This window comes from Pipra filicauda, unplaced genomic scaffold (genome assembly GCF_003945595.2).
Source record: "Pipra filicauda isolate LSUMZ 115617 unplaced genomic scaffold, ASM394559v2 scaffold390_size662804_pilon, whole genome shotgun sequence".
In the NCBI taxonomy this organism is placed as follows: domain Eukaryota; kingdom Metazoa; phylum Chordata; class Aves; order Passeriformes; family Pipridae; genus Pipra; species Pipra filicauda.
In genome coordinates, this window is record NW_024104521.1 from 463471 (window position 1) to 482252 (window position 18782).

General features: G+C 45.6%; 1 protein-coding gene across 6 annotated transcripts in view; it reads left to right on the plus strand.

Moving 5' to 3' along the window:
- Nucleotides 1-18714, plus strand: part of ARMH3 (armadillo like helical domain containing 3) — a 127365-nt gene extending 108651 nt beyond the window's left edge. For all 6 annotated transcript variants that reach the window (XM_027721688.2, XM_027721696.2, XM_027721705.2 and 3 more), the window contains 2 exons: nucleotides 10315-10431; nucleotides 16370-18714. In XM_027721688.2, coding sequence (XP_027577489.1) covers nucleotides 10315-10431; nucleotides 16370-16462 — 210 coding nt within the window. In that variant the 3' untranslated portion in view covers nucleotides 16463-18714. The remainder of the gene's footprint in view (nucleotides 1-10314; nucleotides 10432-16369) is intronic.
- The last annotated feature ends 68 nt before the right edge of the window (nucleotides 18715-18782 follow it).

Genomic DNA, 18782 nt, shown 5'->3' on the forward strand with positions numbered 1-18782 from the left:
CTTCTTGCTTGTATTCAAAAGTTCTTGTTTTTCCTATCTTAGAACAGACTGGAGTTCATTTTCCACATGTGGTCAGTTAGTCAGATGGTCTCTGCATTTCCTCTTTCTTAGTTTCATTGCATTTCCTCAGGTCACTTAATTACTGCTTTTTATACTTCCACTAATTGCTGAAATGTAAGTAGGAGTTATGGAACTGATCTTTCTAACCTTTGCCCCTCCAAACACGTACCTTCCTTCCTCAGTCCTAGCTGGTTGTTTCTCTAGCATGTCCTATTTTGTTTTGACTTACTTTAAATACACAGCATCCACTTGGTTTGTAGCCAGTTTTTTAGAATCTTGGTATTTAGTTCTGCTGCTTCCTTTAATTAAATTTATTCATGCTGTGCAAACCAAGTTTAAAAAGACTTCTGATCATAAAAAAAAAAAAAGTCATGAGGTAGATTGGCATCTACTTTTTCTCAGCAAGCATCAGACCCAGGGTTGTACATTCATAGGGGCCATTTGCTTGCTAGTTGCTGTAAAAGATCAAAAAATAAAATCAAAATGCATGGCGAGCTCTCTAGCTTTTTGGAGTGTCTGTGTTCTCCTTTCATTTTTCTTCATCTTCAAGTCAGAGTCCTGGTGAGTTCTGGTTTGGTTTTATTTCTGAGTCAGTCTGTAATCATTATGTCTTGTAGAAGTTCATGGTGGCTGTGTGGGGGGCACAAGCTCTCTTGGATCCTGTACTGATTTCTATGAACCTGACCAGGTGATGTAGTTCCAGAAGCTTCCTGTGACTGCAGGTGTTTGATTAGACCATAACCAGAATAAACCTCCCCATTGTTTTTCCCGTGGGCACAATTAGGTTTTGGTTTCTTCGAACTGGAACAGTGCACTTCTGTCCAGGTTTGATTGAATAGAAAGGATTTTGTTGCATATCCTGTCTTAATCTGTTCTTTAGACAGCCTTATTCCTGAGCCAACTGTCTTCTAGGAAAATTTGAATTTCTTTACTAGGAATGAGTTTCCTCTGGTGTACATCAGGTATCCTGTTGTCACTTCATCCAGGCAATCTAAACTGAAAGCGGTGTATTTGAGTTCCAACATTTGTCAGGATGCTTTCTGACTACTGGCCCTGGAAGAATTTTATTTCAAACCTTTTCTTAAAATCTTCAGCTCCTTTTTTTAAGGTTCTTGTAGCTGTCTTTGATTTCTGTAATAGTTTTGTATGTCCTGGTTCCTCAGTTCATCTGGAGCAGCAGTTCATGACTTGAAACTCTTTTATCTTGTTTTGGACATCAGGGTTACTGGTCTTGCTTTGGTCGGTTAAATGGTGCTAAAGAGCTGCTCCTGCTTATTTTTTTTCCTTTGTGTTCAGGAGGACAAGGTCTGCTGTAAATAGAGAACTGCACCAAAGGTTGCACACAAATCACAGCATTCATTTGCTGAATGCTGGTTTAGCCACTTAGGCTGAACGGGTAATATGAGTGATAACAGTGAGCATAAGGATGCTCTCGTCCTCTTGTCTGACACTTTGGTGACAGCGGTTGATTTACTGCTCTGCTAGAATGCAGCTGGTAGATAAAAAGCTTCTCCTGGAACAGCCCATCACATTTCACCACTTAAGTTAATTGTAAGCACAATGGGGAAATAAAAAAATTAACAGTCCAGTCCGTAGCTATCTGCAGTGCATTTCAAGCCTTGGCAGAATTGCAAGTGCTCTTATGTACCTAGCGGTGAGAAATGTTTTCATAAATGCCACCAGCTGGAGATAAGGGTTCACAATTCCAAAATGGGCTGTAACTCCAAAATAGCAAATCTATCTATCTCAGGGTTTTATGCTCCTGCCATCATCCAAGCCTTCCTTTTGCTGCCTGCCTTCCTCACAACATTTCTAAAATCAGGCAAGCTTAGTGGGCCTCATTTAGTTTCTGGCATATATCCCCTTCCAGATCTAAATATCTGCTCTGGAGGCTGCTTATTTTATGAATTGATAATTTTTAAGATCATTTGTTTCAAGATCTTTGACTTCTTTTTCCCTGCCTGGGTTTTGAAAGTGCCAGTGTTGTGCAGTACATGGATGTTTGTTCCCTTGGCAGAAATCCACTGAACCTGTTTTCCTACTTGAATGATGCAGAATTGCCCCCTGTATTTCCTCTGGAGAGCCTGTCCCTGCAGTCTGGGAAAGGGTACCCGGGGTCCCACAGTGAGTGCCAGGTTCTTTGTGCCGAGTGGGATACGTAGATCAGTATAAACCCACTGACCGTCTTTGAAACTGGAAAAGTGAATTGGTCTTGAGAAAAAACAGTGTGGGGCTACATGCATTTTTGCTCCTTGTGCTCCAAAACCCGAATGGGTTGAGCAAAGTGTATTTAATGTGTGTGGGAGCTGTCATGTGTCTGTAGATGTGACTTCTTGTAATTACTATGTAGCAAAAGTGTTCATGGCATAGGCGCTCCGGTGAGGTGGGCAGGCTTTCACCTGCCTGAATGCTGGAGCTCAGAGGGTATCATTGCATAAGACTCCTTAGCCCTAGTGATGGCTACAGAGTTGTCCAGGGTTATCAACCACATTCATCTCTTCTGTTTGTCTATATCTCTTACAAATTAAGTCCCCTGAAAGCTGTGCACAGAGACCATAAGTCTCTCTTAGTTTTTGCCTTTGTCCTTATTTGCAGCCTTTCTATTTCTTAAAGTAACTTCTGATGCTTGCAAATGCCTGTCCAATGAGAGCTTGGAATAGGCACTGTTTTTATGCATTTACAGCTTCTCGGTGGAGCTGGATAACACTTTTGGCTTTGGGATGTTCTGTAAGCTGTGTGAGTTCCAGATTGGTTGGATCAATGAGTCTTTTCCCAGCATTAGAGTCGAACACCTGAGGCTTCTAATGGATTATGGGTTTAAAACATTTCTGGAGCAGATAACTCTTGTCTCAAAACAGGATGCCATCTCTGCTAGCAGAGTTCAGAGAACAACAGTCATTTTCTGAGTGAGCTCATAAATTATTTATTTTTAGAAGAGGCACCTGTGGGCAGAGTAGAAAGACTGTAACCAAACCCTCCCACTCCATGGATAGAAACTGTCGCCTTTGTAGGCTTGTTCCTTTAAAGATCACAGATCCCTGTGAGATCATTGAACAAACATCTGAGCTACTGTATATCATCTGAGCCTGACAGAATGGCTCTATGCTGAGCTGAGGAAAAGGGGGTGTGAAATGTCCTTCCTTGATGTTGCTAAGTAAAATAATAATAATGATAATCTTTCATGTACGATCAAAACCTTTTGCCTTGCGTAGAGAACTGGCAAGGCCTGGATTTCAATACCACTCAAGTGCAAATATATAAAAGCGGTCCTCAGGAAGGATTTGGGACATGGAGAGTTAGACTTACCTCATGTTTGGCTAGGCACAGAGTAATTCACTGAGCACAGCAGGACTGCCAGGAGTGACTGGCAGGGACAAAGGACAAACTAATGGGCAAAGACTGTTCACTCCCAGTCCTGGCTAAGGCACAGTGAGTTGAACAGAGGGAGATTGGCAAACACAAACTAGCAACTGTCAGAGTAAACCTGATGGGAACTCTGTGCAAGGAGGCCCTGCACCAATCTTAGCAGTGGAAAGCAAGATGGGGCACCTCCTCTCCCTATCTCCTGGCTAACTTGTCTTTGCTATATGCTACTCAGCCTTGTCTATGTGTCCCACTCCAGGCACTGAACAAGACTCCCATGAGTCCCATCAGCCTTTGGTTCTCCACAGTCAGGACTGGAGCATGTACTCATGGCCCAGTTCCGCCCTGGGGCTCGTGGGCAGCTGTGCCCACCTCTGCAGGCCATTCTGCCCCCCAGTGACCTGCAGACCTCCTGTGCCTTGCTGCCCAGCAGTGCTGGTACATCCTGCATCAGTGGTGTCCTGTTTCATACCTCAGAGGAGACATTTGCCCTTGTTTACTTTCATTTAATCCTTTGGGCTGGCTGAACTTTTTACTATTGGGAAAAAACCTTCCTGCCAGGATTTTTTCCTGTACTCAGGGCAGACAAGATGATGCTTCCTACTCTGGAAGTGACAGATGTGTGAGACGGTGGGGGCTGTCTGAGCAGCCAAATGCTCTCATCCAACACCAAGAGGGAGCCATAGGTCCTTCACTACATGTAGTGCAAGCTGCTGGATGCAGGAGATCTGGGGCACCAGAAGAGGAATGGCAATGTGCTGCATGTCTTGAAAGACACATATGTGGCCTGACTACATTTGCATCTCCAGCCCAGATCTTTGTCTTTCCCACCAGACCCGCTACACATCCTCTGGATCCATAGACGTGCAGTACATGAAGCATGTCTTGGGAATCTGAGTTGTTTAGCTATCCTAGGGACATCCTCCTCCTTTTCCTCTTAGCATTCATGAACATGGAATTAATAGTCATGGCTTGATCACCATGGGGTGAGGAATGGTGTTAAAGCATCAGCACTGCATTAACTCCGGAACAGCTGCAAAGGTAAGGTAGTGTTGGGTCAGACAAAAGCTCTGTGCTGCTGCTGGTCCTGGGTTGGGTGCTTTCCTGGAAGCCAGTATGAATGGCAGCTGCTTCCAGCACACGTGCGTAGCACTGGCAGCCTTAGTGTCTCTGAACTTGGCTCCTGCAGACTGTGAAGAGAAAAGGGAGAAGGAGACACATGCAGCTGGGGTTTGGGCAGAGTCTTTTGGGAAGTGTGGCAGCTGTGTGTGTGTGTTTTTATTTAACTTCTAATTATTTAGTTATGTTCTTTGTCTATGGTGCTTCTGGGGATTAATTTCAGCAAAGACTCCAGCCTGCATCAGCAACTTTAAAGTTGCTCTGTGAGAAGTGTGATGGCACTTGGAAAAAAAAAATCATTTTCCATATTAATTAGAAGATAGTACTGGAAAATTGATGTCAATTACCTGACACATTATTATGGAGAGGCAATAGCCTCTTCGTAGTCCAGATGTCAGCAGCCTTTTCATTACGATGAGAAATGTTGCTCTTCAGTTGAGTTCATGAAGAGAAATGCTCAGGGACTAGGAGTTGTGGAGATTAGTGAGGGAGAAAAAGGGGAACATTTGTACTAAACCTGGAATAAACAAGCCAATTTGAGGACTGCAGTGTAAAATGTACATTAGGCATTCTACTGGAATAGGAAAACCGTAATGTCCTACAGCCTCCATGGTCTGAACTGAGGGGACAGACTGCTGAGTTTGCTTGTGGTGTTTTGGGCTTTGCCTGGGTTTGGGAGGTGGAACTGCCAGAATTCCCTCTGTGTGTGATACACAGGCAGTGACAGGCACTCCAACACCTCTGCAGGGAGGATTGTTTGTCTGTCCCTGGCTGCCCTCTGCCCCTGTGCCACGTCTGTGCAGTAGCGCTGATGAGAGGTCAGCATTACGTGCCCCATAGACTGGCTGCTCCATCCTCTGGCATGGGACAGCTGGGATGGAGCACCTAACTTTTCTGTCCTGTGAGGGCTTGCTAGGCTTGATCTGGAGAGCCTCCCCCCATCCTAGCCATGTGAGTGGCACGGAGCTGGTGTGTGGGGCAAGTGCATTTTAACCTCGGGGTTGTTGGGATGGTTTTTTGCCTTTTACTTGATTTGAGATCATTCAATCAGTGCTGTTCCAACTGCTCTGTCGTGGTAGCTAATTACTGTCTTAAGGGCATGGAGAGGCTTTAGCGAGGTACTGGTGATGCTGACTGATTGCATTCTTGTCCTTTCCTGTGCTGATTTAAAAGACAGTGTAGAGACCTTGATTTCTTCTTGCTTCTGTTTTTCCTTTTATTTTTCTGTCATTACCTGTGCATGCTTCCCAGAATCTACCCAGCACCAGGTCCTTTGCTGGGTGCTGTGAATTGCTGGTGCTCTCTAATTTTATGTTCCAGTAAAGCAGAGAGACTGCAGTTGCAGATGATGAAAGATTCTGCAGGTTAAAAAGTTAAGTAATGAAGCAAATGGTGTCTTTCAGACAGATGGGCCCTAGTGTTGCATGTTACCTGTTAGATTTCATTGCCAGTTCAGCTTCTTCTCTGGCTTTGCTGCTAACAGTGACCGTGTGCTGGGTAGGATAGGGATAGGAAACTGCCATGTGTAATCCCCATGTTTCCCCAGGACAGGCTCTTCCAGAAGGTCCGGTCTCTCCTGGGAGAGTGTAGTATGTCGGCTCTTGTTGAGGATCGGTCAGAGGGAACAGCTCTGGTGCAGTAAGGAAGGAGCCTGTGTGTAGTGAGTGTTACAGCAAAATTGTGGTCTGTTTCGAATGCTGAAAATTGCAGGGCAGGGACAATTGGTTCTGGGAGAACTGGTTTAAGAGCTTGTGTCCTCAAGAGCCCACTGACCCAAACAATGGAGGTTGTCCGTCCAGTTTGCAAGGTAGCGATAAGCTGGTGGATGGAGCAAAGTAAGGAGGCAAAAACTCTGCAAAATAATGTTGTTTCTCTAGGTGCAGTGGCATGGCAGGGCAGGGCATGGCATGGGTGGGATGCTGTGGAGAGCTGAGCCCCACATCAGCCCTTCTGTCAGAAGCCAGCCCTCCTACTGTGTTGCTCAGGGGATGCCTCTGCTCACAAGTTGTCGATGTTACTGGGGAAGGAGAGTTCAGGGACATGGGCAGTTGTAGCTGCAGGAGGAAGCTGAAATCTGAGTGCCACAGAAAACACTTGCTCAGAGAGCAGCTCCTGAAAGGTTGGTTTGGGGACACAAATGCAGGGACCTGAATAGCTAATGTTTCCCTGGAGTTTCTGGAAAGCAGTCAGTGAGTGAGCGATGGGGCAGGGGGTTAATTTGATGGCAAATTATCTTTAAATTACAGTGGTGCAGCTCCACTGACTTCAGGTTGGTTGCAGTGGAGTAAATGAGCAAATGTAGCCTCTGGGGCTGATACAGGTAACTGCAGAAAGGGAATTTAGCAGCCTTCACTCTTCTTGTATTGACTGTCTGAGTTGCTCACTTCGTCATATTGCTTTTTTAAGACTCCAATCCCCCTAAGGTAACCAACAAAAAGAGTTTTAGATTGTGACTCCATTAGGGTTTTTTTCACTGTAAAGATCCAGTAAAACATTTTAAAGAAAAATAGATTGCCCTGCATGTTCACCCTTGCAATCTGAGGAGTCACATCAAGCTCCTTTGAAATAATGTACAGTTCAAATTCCTCTATCCTTGCCTGACACTAGAACTGGTGTTTTTCCAGATGCCCGTGAGATCGTAAGAATCTGAATGACTATTTAAAATCTGTTTGAGAGAGTCCAACTAAAAGTCCCTTCTTTTAAGTCATTCATACTTCACTATCTTGGAATTCATGTTTTCTGGTTTAGAGACTTCTAGGAAGAACAGGTTGGACATGACCTTGAAGGAGAAATGCTTTAATCTCAAAATTAAATTCCTCTAGTTCTTTTTGTTTGATGGAAAGGTGCAGATAAAGATCTCGTGTGTTCAACGAAAAGCGCTGTTCTTCCTGCGTAGTTTTCCTGAGCAAAAGTCAAAGCAGCATGTAAGGAGAGCAAAGGATGCTAACACACAGTCTTCTGTTACACAGAGAATTTGAGTTCCTTGTCATCTGTGTTGAAAGCTTTTAAACCTTCATGTTAGATACTCTTAGTATCTTCTGCTGCTCTTTAACCTGTCCTCTGTCTAGCAGCTGCATCTTAAAGAGCAGATGAAATTGTCTCAAGGATGGCAGATCCTAATCTCAGTAACAGTTTCTATCCATTACAAGGTATGAAGTGAAATTATCTGTGAGTGGGTTTATCTCAGATCCCACGTAGCATTTTTTCTCAGCAGCAGCAAGAAAGGGAAATTATCAGGCAGGGGGGAGAAGCTGTTTATTTTTAACTTACTCTTTCTTTTTAAGTTCTATCTCATAATTAAAGGAGTTAAGGAGTGGAAGCCAATGAAATACGTAGCTAAAGGGATAAGCTGATCTCAAGTTCACTGCAGAGACTACGATAAGTAGTGGGTAACACAGTAGAGACTTCGGGGCCTCTTGTTCCTTTCCTGTCTTCCTCTTAAGGTATCAAACTGAGTTCTTAGCTGCCTTTCAAAGGGGATGCAGGAGGGCTGATTTAAAGGATACTGGTTACAGAGCTCACTGCTGCCCTCAGAGTTTATTTCTCTTTACCATGGGTTGAGGATACCTCTGAATATCTGAAGAGATTTCTGCTCAGAGCTAGCAAGGAGGAATCCTGATTCTTTTGTGGAGAAGCATGTCCATCCATTGTCTGGGCACACCTGTATGGCACTGTGCATGGCTCTGCATAAGGGGACACAAGGAGAGTGAAGAGGAGCTCAGGGGAAGGTTCCTGGGAAGTGGGGTAGCCCTGAGTAAAATGCCTTCACCCTGAGTTACTGCTGGAGAAGCCTATTTGATTCCTCACCTTTCAAACAAGGTTTTTCCCCTGTAGCTTATTAATCTTAGTCAATTTGGCTTCCTCCAATTGACAGGAGCAAGATGCTGGATTCTTTATTGCTCAGAAGAAGGTGCATTATACTACCGTGCTCTGTCCCTAGTGGATAGTTATTCCTGTGCCCTGGTGGCTTTCTTTCATCACTGCTTTTGGCTCTGTGATACTTCTTGCAGCTTTGGCACACAGGGACAAGAAGGGCAGGCTGAATTTGGAGGTGGCTGTCATTGCAGAGGGTTCTTTCTCTCTGCCAGTGGAGCTGACAAACAGCATTAGGAAATGAGTCCTGGAGAGGAGGCTGTGTGCTTTCACAACAGCAGGACACTGTCAGGCTGTTCTTAAGTAACACTGCAGAATTAGAATCAGAATTAAAATCAATTAGGTTGGAAAAGACCTCTGAGACTGAGTCCAAATACTTATTCCTACCCCACTTTGTCTGTGCAGTGCTGGAGGACAGCTGAGCTGCAAAGTGACTGCTGTATGACCATCTCACCTGGGAACCGCTTTTGGGACCCTTTCTTTGCCCCTAATCCTTGATTAGGTGATGCCCTGTGGCTTCTATCACCTCAGGCTCTAGCATGAATGTCTCTGTGGACCACTGCCACATGCAGAGTTTGGAGGAAACAAGCTTTTGAAGGAACCCTAATCAAGTCCAAGTTTCCTGGCATAAGGGGTGTAAGGATGGGATTCAGTCCTGTAAAGGGGCAGGAGCTGCCAGCTGCCTAAAGGGACAGTTGAGGGTAGTGTTTACATTGTTGAGAGGACAAAAGAAGAAGTACAAGGGCTCTTCATTGTTCTAGTCACTGTTGTCTTAAATCCTCTGCAATGCTCTTCTTAGGATCTATTCTGAGTTGTGATGCCTTGGAGCAGAGTCCTTTTCCTTTGCACCTTATCATATATGTCCTGCTGGCTGAGCCTTATCATAAGTGGGGGCTACTGTAGTGCAAGCCTCAGATGCTGATATTCTGTTTAGCTCTCAGAGCAAATAGTAACAGCCTAGAAAGAAGTTCATGTCTTTAAGAAAATTGTTTCGAGCATGTTTGCCCAGGAGTGCTGAGCTCTATGGTTCCTTCTAGGAACATTATTGTTACTAACCATCTCACAAATGCTTTGAGGAATATGTTAGTCCATGCAATGCTTTGAAGCTAAAAATCATCGTGGGAGTCCCTCTTGGTGTTCCCTAGCTAGGAAAATGAATAGTTCAATAGGACAGAGATGTGTAGCTATGAATTTGCAAGTATAGCCTAGTGCTGGGAGCAGAGTAGGGCAGTAATAAAAACTATAGTGCTTTTGTTGCAGTGAAGGCAGATAGTAAAGTATCTCCTGGGCAGGAAGACCTGGATTTGTGTCTTCATCTCTTTCTTAAACCAGAGTCCGTACCAGGGTTGGTCTTCTCTTAGTGCCTATCAGAAGCTTGTTCCCATCAGGAGAGAAGTGCAGTGTTCTGTATGGAAGCTGACCTGAGCAGCCGTAGAAGCTGGTAGTTTAGCAGGTGGTGAATGGTGATTCCCAAGCCAGGAGGGAGGTGTGCTGGCAAAACTAGCCCTGGAAGGACCATGGGGTCAGGCGAACCCGTGTGTGTATAGTGCCTACTGTGTTGTATTTGTGTGTTAACGGGGTAATTAGCTGCATAATTTACTGAGATCATGTCTACTTCTGGTGACACAAAACTGCTGCTGTCATACATATAGGCTCCATGCACTATTCTCATGAATGAAGAAATTCCATAAATTTGAGGACTCTTCCTTACTGGCATTAGGAAACATTCAGTGCTCATCTCTGTGTTGTCAGTTACGAGCCAAATATTGGCTGTTAAAGCCATCTATGGTGCAAAAACAACATAGGTGCCAGAGCTGTGATCTGTGTCAGCCTTGCTCCTCCTGTGGTGAGGTATCTGTGGATGTTGACTCTTCTGCTGTATTTGGCTGTCTTTGGCAGGTTTTGGAAGTGGTGCGGTCCAACTACGACACGCTGACCCTGAAACTGCAGGACGGACTGGACCAGTATGAGCGCTACTCAGAGCAGCATAAAGAGGCTGCCTTCTTCAAAGAGCTGGTAAGCTGACTTGACTCTGCAGAATCAACAACCTTCTTTCAGACCCTTTGCTTATGGCCTGGGCAGTGGCTTTTGGGGTATAGCTGAGCAACCTTGTCACTTCATTGGGCTGCCTCAAAAGACAGGGCAGGAGTAGGATCTGGACAGACACTGCGTGTCTTGACAGATCTGAGAGCTTCCTGGAGCTCCCTGTGTGACTGAAGAGGAACCTCCAGGCTGCTTAGGCCAGCACTGGTTGGTCAGTGTCTGTCCCTTTTGCCATGGCGATCCTCTGTGTTTTGTAGTGGTAAATTTGCATGAGGAGAAGCTGAGTGCTCCCACTTTGGGTTTATCACACAGAGCAACTTTGCTTTTTTGCTGTTGTTAAGGGGAGAACAAAGTATGGGACTGAGCAGAGTATGTGATGCTGGTGAAACACGTTCCTGCTCATTGCTTTCCTCCATCACTCACAAAATAGGGTTCCCAAGCAAAGATAGTGAAGGCATTCCCTAAAAATGTCTCCTTCTTGCAAGAGGAGAACACTGATGGTAGGAAATCCCACAAAAGTAATAGAGCAAAGACAAAACTGAGTCCAAATAATTTGGGTTTGTAGTTATGTTCTTCAGCAAGCTGGCTTGCTTCCCCTGCTCCGGAGAGCCCTGATGCAACTTTTCTTGTCCAAGAGCCACATCAGCAGGGAGGCAAAGTTTTTGTAATGTCTGGTATCTGAGGGGAGCCTGTTCTTCCTCACTCTGGAATCATTACAGCTTCAGCGAAGGGAGAGATCTCTAACTGTGGCAGCTTTCTCCACCAGTTTGAGAACTGATTCTCTCTCCCAGTTCTGTCCTTCCTGATTCATGAGTAATTGATGCCTGCCCACTCCATCACGAGTCTGCATTAGTTTGGGAATGTTGTGCATCCCTCTGTCTACTCTGCTCCAGAGCAAGCACCTGAATTGGTTTTGTTTCCTTGTATGGAATGCTTTTGGGGCCATTCCAGACATTGGGTAGTATATGGGCAAAACCACTTGCAATCACTTCCATGCCATTCTTCTGTGTTCTTTTGTGCCTGTTTTTGTCTCTCTAGCTTGCTGTTTAATACCTTTTCTGGAACACATGCAAAGAAATTTGGCCATAGCCTTATTGTGACACAGGCTTCCTCTATTACTGTACTGTGGAAATAAGGCACATTCCTGTTTCTGTTGTCATCTGTTCTGTCCCAAGGGCTCTCATCCTCAGCCAGCATCTCCTTCCCCAGCCTCTTGGCCACATGACTGCTCTGCTTCCTGCATGCCCCACTTTCCACTTGGCCTGGCAGAAGCTCAGGCTGATCATGCCAATTGATTAAAATGACATTCTCAGTCCTATGATCATCACAGCCACAAAACACTTCAGCTAAAATTATTTTCTTCCTAGACTGATTTTTTTTTTCTCGAAATCCCAATTTTGTATCATTTAAGAATAGGTTTAGCGTAACCAGCCTGTCAACTCCCTTCTGAAATTGCCTGTCCAGGTACCCCTGGGACCATCTCCTCAAGAGCATATTAAAGCCTGAATAATTACTGTATAAATGTGCTGATTTGACCCAGTTGTGAATCTGTTTAATCCACATCTCTAGATGCCCTGAGAATTGGGACCCTATTAAACGTTCTTTACTCACAGCTACAGAAAATCCCCTGCATTCCATTAAGCCATTCCCTCAACACAGCGGGAAATCAACCTGATATGTTATGATTTGTCTTCAGCAAACCCAGCTGGCCTCCTGGCCTTCTTACTCTGTTTTTCTCTAGGTGCACAGTAACTGATTGCTTTATTAATTGTTCAAATAACTCATCAGAAAGGTCCTAATTTGCCATGTCCTCCCCATGGCCTCTTCAAACCAGGTACTTTGCTTCCTTTTTGTGAAGCTTTGGAGTCTTTACCTTGGCTTCTGTATCTGGTCTGATGTTGGATAATGCCCTGCTATGCAATGCTTTGTGTCTAACTACTGAGGTTTGAGAGATTTCATGGAGGGGGCAGAGGGAAGTTGCTGCAGTTCTCTTTGTGGACTGTGCTAAATAAGCAGGGCTGATAGTGAACTAAAGATTTCCATTATGGTTTCCAAGGTCATGCTTGTCCCATCAGGTCTTCCTGAACAGAATCTATTTGCAAATAATTATTTCCAGATTCTACCTGGTTTTCTTATCAGTATCTATGTGATTGCATTAAAGCAAACCCTTCTTGGGTGGGGAATGACATGCAGGAGTCATTTTTCTTTTCAGCCGCCTTTTCATCTCTCTGTGCTTCCATTAAGTGAGTGAGCAGAAGCTTCCCCATGCCATTCTCTGGGCTCCTTTATGCTTAGAAATCTTGTTCTCACTCCTTTGACCTGCTTTGCTAATGCACTGCTTCGCTTCTCTGGCTTTGCCTCAGTGCTGCTCTTTCTTGCTAATCCCAAAGAAAAATCTACTTTCTTCTCCCATTCCCTTTACAAAGAAGCTTTCAAAGGCTGTGATACTGCAGCCACATTGTGGTGGAAGGTGATGTGCAGATTGTTTTATCAACTGGGTTTTATGGCCTGTTGTGCTGCCTTTGAGGGGCTAAAGGAAGGAAGTTAGGAAGTTTTCTAACACTTTTTATATCTTTTCCTTTGAAGCCTCAGGGATGTCATTTGAGGTCTGTGATGCTTTGATAGAATGAATGGTTTGGATGTGAGCCTTTGGACCCTTGCATTGCAGCTGAAGAAATGTGTGGAAAGAGATTCAGCGTCTTTCCCTGTCTTTGCAGTTCCCTGTCTTTGCAGTTGGATAGATTTCAGTAGAGTCTCATTGTCACTTCAGTATAGTCTGATTAGGGATTGATTTCTGCTGAGGAAATTACATTAATTTGACTTTTAATTAGATGTAGCAGTCAGTGTAAACCTTCCTCCCATTGTACAAATATCTTAAGAGCTGCTTGTTGATTAGAAACAGGTTTAATTGATGAGACTTGCTGCGAAGTAGGAGTGTCTGTGCAGCTTTGCACACATCCAGCTATAATGACACAAAACTAGAACTGAATCCTGTTTTCCTCACATGGTTAATGCCATCGCTTCATCCATTCCTTCATTCCCTCATCATCTTCCAGATGATGTCAGCATTTCATGCATTTCCCATTTCTTCAAAGGTTGTGGGCTAATAGGGAGAAAACAATTTTAAAAGCTCTTCTGGCCCTAGTGCTCCATACAGAAGCAAGAGAGGACATATAATCTCCTTTTACTTCCCTGCAGAATGAATGTTAAAGCTCTGACCTTACTTTCTGTGGTTTTGGGGCACTTGTGTAAGTTACCCTGGAGAGATCTGGTAGCTTCCAGTCTGGCAGCCAGGCTTGGACTGCCTGCTGCACCAGTGGGCTAGGAGTAGTCCTGGAGTGTAGCCTCATGAATGAAACAGCTCAGCTAGACTACAGGAAGCTTCTAAAGTTTATCCTTGTTACAGGCTGATATCTCCCTGTGTCGCTGTCTGGTCTTCCAACCCCAAAAGGGAAATGAGCTCTGGTTCCCTGTGCTGAGTCCTGGTGGTGGAGATAACTTGATTTAACTCTGATCTGAGCTATTCTTACCATTTAAGTGGGTTGGCTCAGGGCTGCCTGATTTCTCACAGCAGAAGAAATGCCGGACAGAGATTTGTAGAAACATCGGTCTTGTGTGTTGTTATCATGGCCACCTTTCTTCCCAACTTGTGTAAAAGCAGATCTAAGTCCAGCTAGAATGCTCTTGACCAAAGTCTGTGTCTAAACTCCTCTTGAAACCCAAAGCTGTCTTTAAGTGAAAACAGCTTCACAGTAGCCACAGGTGAGCTATTCCACTCCTTCACAAACTATAGGTTTGGAAGTATTTCCTCTTTTCCTGTGTAAATCTTCTTTGTCTTAAATTAGGCTAAGTATTTCTTGCCCCATCCCCGGAGAGCCAGATAAATATTACTCACTGTTCTCTTTCTGACCTCATTTTACATATTGGAGAGTGTTTGCTCTATTCCTCCTTCTCTTTGCAAACTAATCAGGCTAATTAATTTCTTGTGCTCCACTCCATAGCTACAATTTCTGCTAAGCCCTGTGTTCTCATCATGCCACTCCAGCCTCCCTTCCTGGGCTTGCAGAGACACATCCTTCTTGGAGAACTTGATGTATATACAAGCTGGGAATCTTCTGCTGCTGGTACCTGCCCCTGGCAGCAGTTCCTGAGGCCAGGGTCACATTCCTGCTTGTTCTTTATGTTGCTGGGACCCATAGAAATGCTTCTGGTCAGAATAAGGCTTACACTACATGTAGCACCTACCCTTTTTCTGCAGGCAGTCATGATCCCCAGGGCAGAGGACTCTGTGAATCTGGTTAGCCATGTTCTTTCCCTCTGCTGAGAACTGACTGAATCCCTGAGGTGGGAGCACTTGGTAGGACTGGGACCAAATCCTGTCAGTGAGACTTCTGTCTCCTGGCAGGAAGACAGCCCAGTGCAAAACAGTGTTCTGGAGACCACATGCAATGGTTAATATAGGCTGTAACCTGTGGTAATCTTGAAAGACATGATTCCAAACTGTTTCAGGATGGAGTAAGTCAAAAGGCACCTAGAGAAGAGAGATGAGAAGGGGGTCCTCCAAGGAACACATGGGGTCTGTGCCAAGCATCCTGATGAAGGAGAGTTTGTGGCTTCTGCAGATGACATGAAACTCTAATACTCTGTCTTTAAGCATAGACATCTTTGCTAGCATGCTCAGGTTGTTAGGATCTATGCAGTGGGGCTCACTGGCATTCATCTTATAGCTTTCCCTGTTAACCTTCCATGTTTTGATTTCCTTCCCTGTCTTACACATTTGCCTTTTGGGGAGCTTTCTGCCCTTCCCTTCTTTTTTTCTCACCAGGGCAGCAAGTGGGACCCTCAGCAGTATATATATATTTGTGTGTGTGTGTGTGTGTGTATATATATGTATATTTATGTAGTTTTCTGTCCCCAGTGTTGGATTCCTCATTCTGCTTCTCTATAATTCTTCCCCCAGCGCTTTTAAAAAGCACAAAATGCTAACCAGGTCAGCAACAACCTTATTATCACAGGCTCCGAGTCTCTGGGAACTGTAATCCCGTTGTTTGGATGAGCTTGTGTCAGTTTTGTTTTCTGTCACTGCTGCACAGTCGCTGACACAGATGATGTTTGACTTTGTTTTCTCGTTGCCAAGTGCAGCTGAGGCTGAGCCCAGTCTGGGGCCTGTGTGCTCGGCCAACGAGTCTGCAGGCACGAAGGGGGAAGGGAAGTGGCTGCGCAACAGGGCTGCCCAGCTCTTCTTTGTGCTCTGTGGGTGACCAGAAGTCTGGGTGTTATTGAGGGATAAAGGTGTCTCTTCTTCAGAGACAGTCAGTGAGCCAGCTGCAAGTGTAAGGCACTCACTCAGAGTACACACAGCTGGCTCTGAACCCAGGGTTTTCTGCCAGCTTGGGTGATAATCTGTGTATTCAGCTTAGTGGCATGGCCTCTGAACTTTCCTTGAGTCTGTATCTTTGGCTCTGGGTTCTGGAGCAGGAAAGAGGCCATGGCACTGCATTAATCCAGGAAAATGCTGGCTGGCACTCCAGTGGGCACTATTACCAATATAATCTTCCAGCTGCAACGTGGAAATGCTTACTTTCCTCATCTCTGCCCCAGACCAGGAAACACATCATAGCTCATGCATCCAAACAGAGCATCCTCTCCCACCCCTGTCTCACTGGGAATTTACTCTTCTTTCTGGGATGTCACTGTAGACATTCCTATTATTCCAGGAAACTGCTGAATCTCAGTGTTTTCTTGCTAACCTGGAGTCTCAGCGAGAGCTTACTGCAGCAAGTTCTGTGGAGCTGTAACTGTGCAGAACAGTTTCATGCTGAGCATGGAGGTCACTGGTATCAAAACTGCCAGGCTCATGAGGAGCCAGGAGGAGTCCCTTGGCTAAAACATCTTGTTTTGTTTCTGTCAGGTTCGGTCCATCAGCATCAACGTGAGGAAGAACCTTGCTTTCAACACGCTGAGCCAGGAACTGCTGCTGAAGGAATTCTCTACAATCTCCTGAGGCGGGGACGCTGCTGCTGTGCCAGGCAGAGATGGGCCTGTGTGGGCAGGGACACTGCAGCTCTGCAGCCGGTCACCCCCTGCCTTCCGCCTGCAGAAGGGATTGTGTTTCTTTTAGGAGAAAGCCTTGCTGCTGTGTGTTTGATCCCAATGGAATGTGTTTCAACAGAACTTGGGCTGAGGAGTGGTGATTGGCGTGTTGAGGAGGAAGCAATTTTTTAAGGTGACATGGGAGTGGGGAGCCGTTCCTGTGACACAGCAATGGGAGATTCCCTCCACAGGCTCAGGGAAGATGCACTGGAAGAGCTGGGGAGAGCTCACAACCAAAATAATAAAACCAGCCTAGCTGTGTGAAACTGTTCTGGGTTGAGATCGCTCACCTGCTCTATGGGGAAAGCTCTCTGATCCCAGGTGTGGGCTGTTCTTTTCCATCAGCCTGTATGGAATCAACAGTAATGATATAATCAACTGCCCTCCTGTAATGTAAGTCAAATCTGCTGCCATCCCATTGGCAATGGCTTTGGAGTATAAAAATTTCCCCAAGGAGCAGGCCCTTCACTTCAACCAAGCCATCGGATTACTGGAACAGGGGAAAGTTTGCCTCCAAGGCTGTTGGCTTACACGGTCCAGGCTGAGCCAATATGCAAGAACATGGGTCATCAAACAGAGCACTTTGTTACTGGAACTAGCTCTGCTTGGGGTCACTGTTGCTTCCAGTAGTCCCAGCTCATCTGCTGTTTCCAAGGTTGAGGGACATTTTTAGATGCTTGGTTTTCATGGGGCAGAGGACAGGCTGACTCCTTCTCCCCACTCACCTTATTGCCCATCAGAGACCGCACTGCGACAATCCTCCTCTCCCTCACAGGAACGTCTGCCTTGCACATGTTTGCAGGTACCTGGTGACCTTCATGAACGAAGAAGTCCCCATTTTTTCCCTTGTGTGTAACACACAGTTAAAATGCAGCTGGAGAAGTAGTAACTTCGCTTTCTCACTTGCCCTCCTGTCTTCACCAAGCGACTTACAGCCACAGTCTGCTGAGGACTTCCTAAGGAAGAGCGCTGGGATGATCCTGTGGGGCACACCAGACCTTTCTGCTCCAGAGCCGGTGTTTCAGAGGTGCTTAGGCCTGGCAGAGCCTGTTTAGAGTGCTGTGTCAGGCTTCTAGCTCAGGAATACACAGCACATACACCCGTTCCTTGCTTGTGTGTTTTCTGCTCCCGGCAGTGCTGTTAGGATCTGGCCTGACTTGGTGGACTGAAGCAGAGAAGTTATTTACGTCCCAGATCCACTTTTTTTTTTTTCTCCCTCTAGAAAACAGGTTTTTTTTAAAAAGTGCCTAGTCCTGCTCTTAGCCTTGTAGGTTAGTGTGAGTAATATGGATGTCATGCTCATTTACTACCATTTTTAGGCAAGGCTTATTCACACTAATGTGCGTTAATTGTGTTAATGTTTCATCTTTACCTGCTATGAGCATGGGTAACTGAAAGCTGTGTCCTTGGCCACCCACTGGGCATGACACCCTATGAAGTCCCTATATTTTCCTTGGGAGCACTGGTTTCTTTCAGCAGAAGATACTATGCCTCAGCAGGGAATTGTCTGGCTTTTAACAGCTAAGCCAGACACTTATTTGCTTTCTGCCATGCGAGTGTGTGGAAGTGTGTACATGTCAGAGGGACATTGCTTGGGAGAGCAAGCAGGCTCCATAAAATCACTGCTTGGGAACAGGCCAGGGCATGTAGAGGAGGCAGCTTCTCCAGTGAAAAATGAGTAACAGTTGTTTGCAGCACATGATGCTTATCTGTCTGCGTGTGGGGGATCTCACCTCTGAGGGTGGGAGTTCCTTCTCAAGGGGACTGGAGGTGCAGCCCCAGCATCTCGACTGTCAGAGCATTGAGTCATCTAGCTGTCTACATGCCTCCTGTTCTCTGATCCCAGTTAGGCTGAGCCTAGTCAGATCCTTGAGAGAGTTGGGATGAGTCTGCTTTTGCCTCGGCAACCTCTGGAATTTTTAGCTTCTCAGTCTGGGCTCAGCTATTAGAAGTCTTGTCTCCCTCAGGACGCTTCCTTGTTGGGATGATTATAGAAGCCCAGGCTGTGACCAAGATCTGCTCCTGAGCTCAGCCCTCATCCAAGTCTCTAAGCTGGGGAAGACTGTGACACACATCCTCTTGCCATGCTGTCACCAAACCAAGCACTGTAAATGGATGTACATACAAACCTAGAGCTCAATAAATAGCAGAGCCCTGACTGTCCAGAGTGTGCAATGTTTGTCCTTCCCAGGGGGGAGAGTGGGGTGGCTGTGGGGGTGGCCCTGTCACCA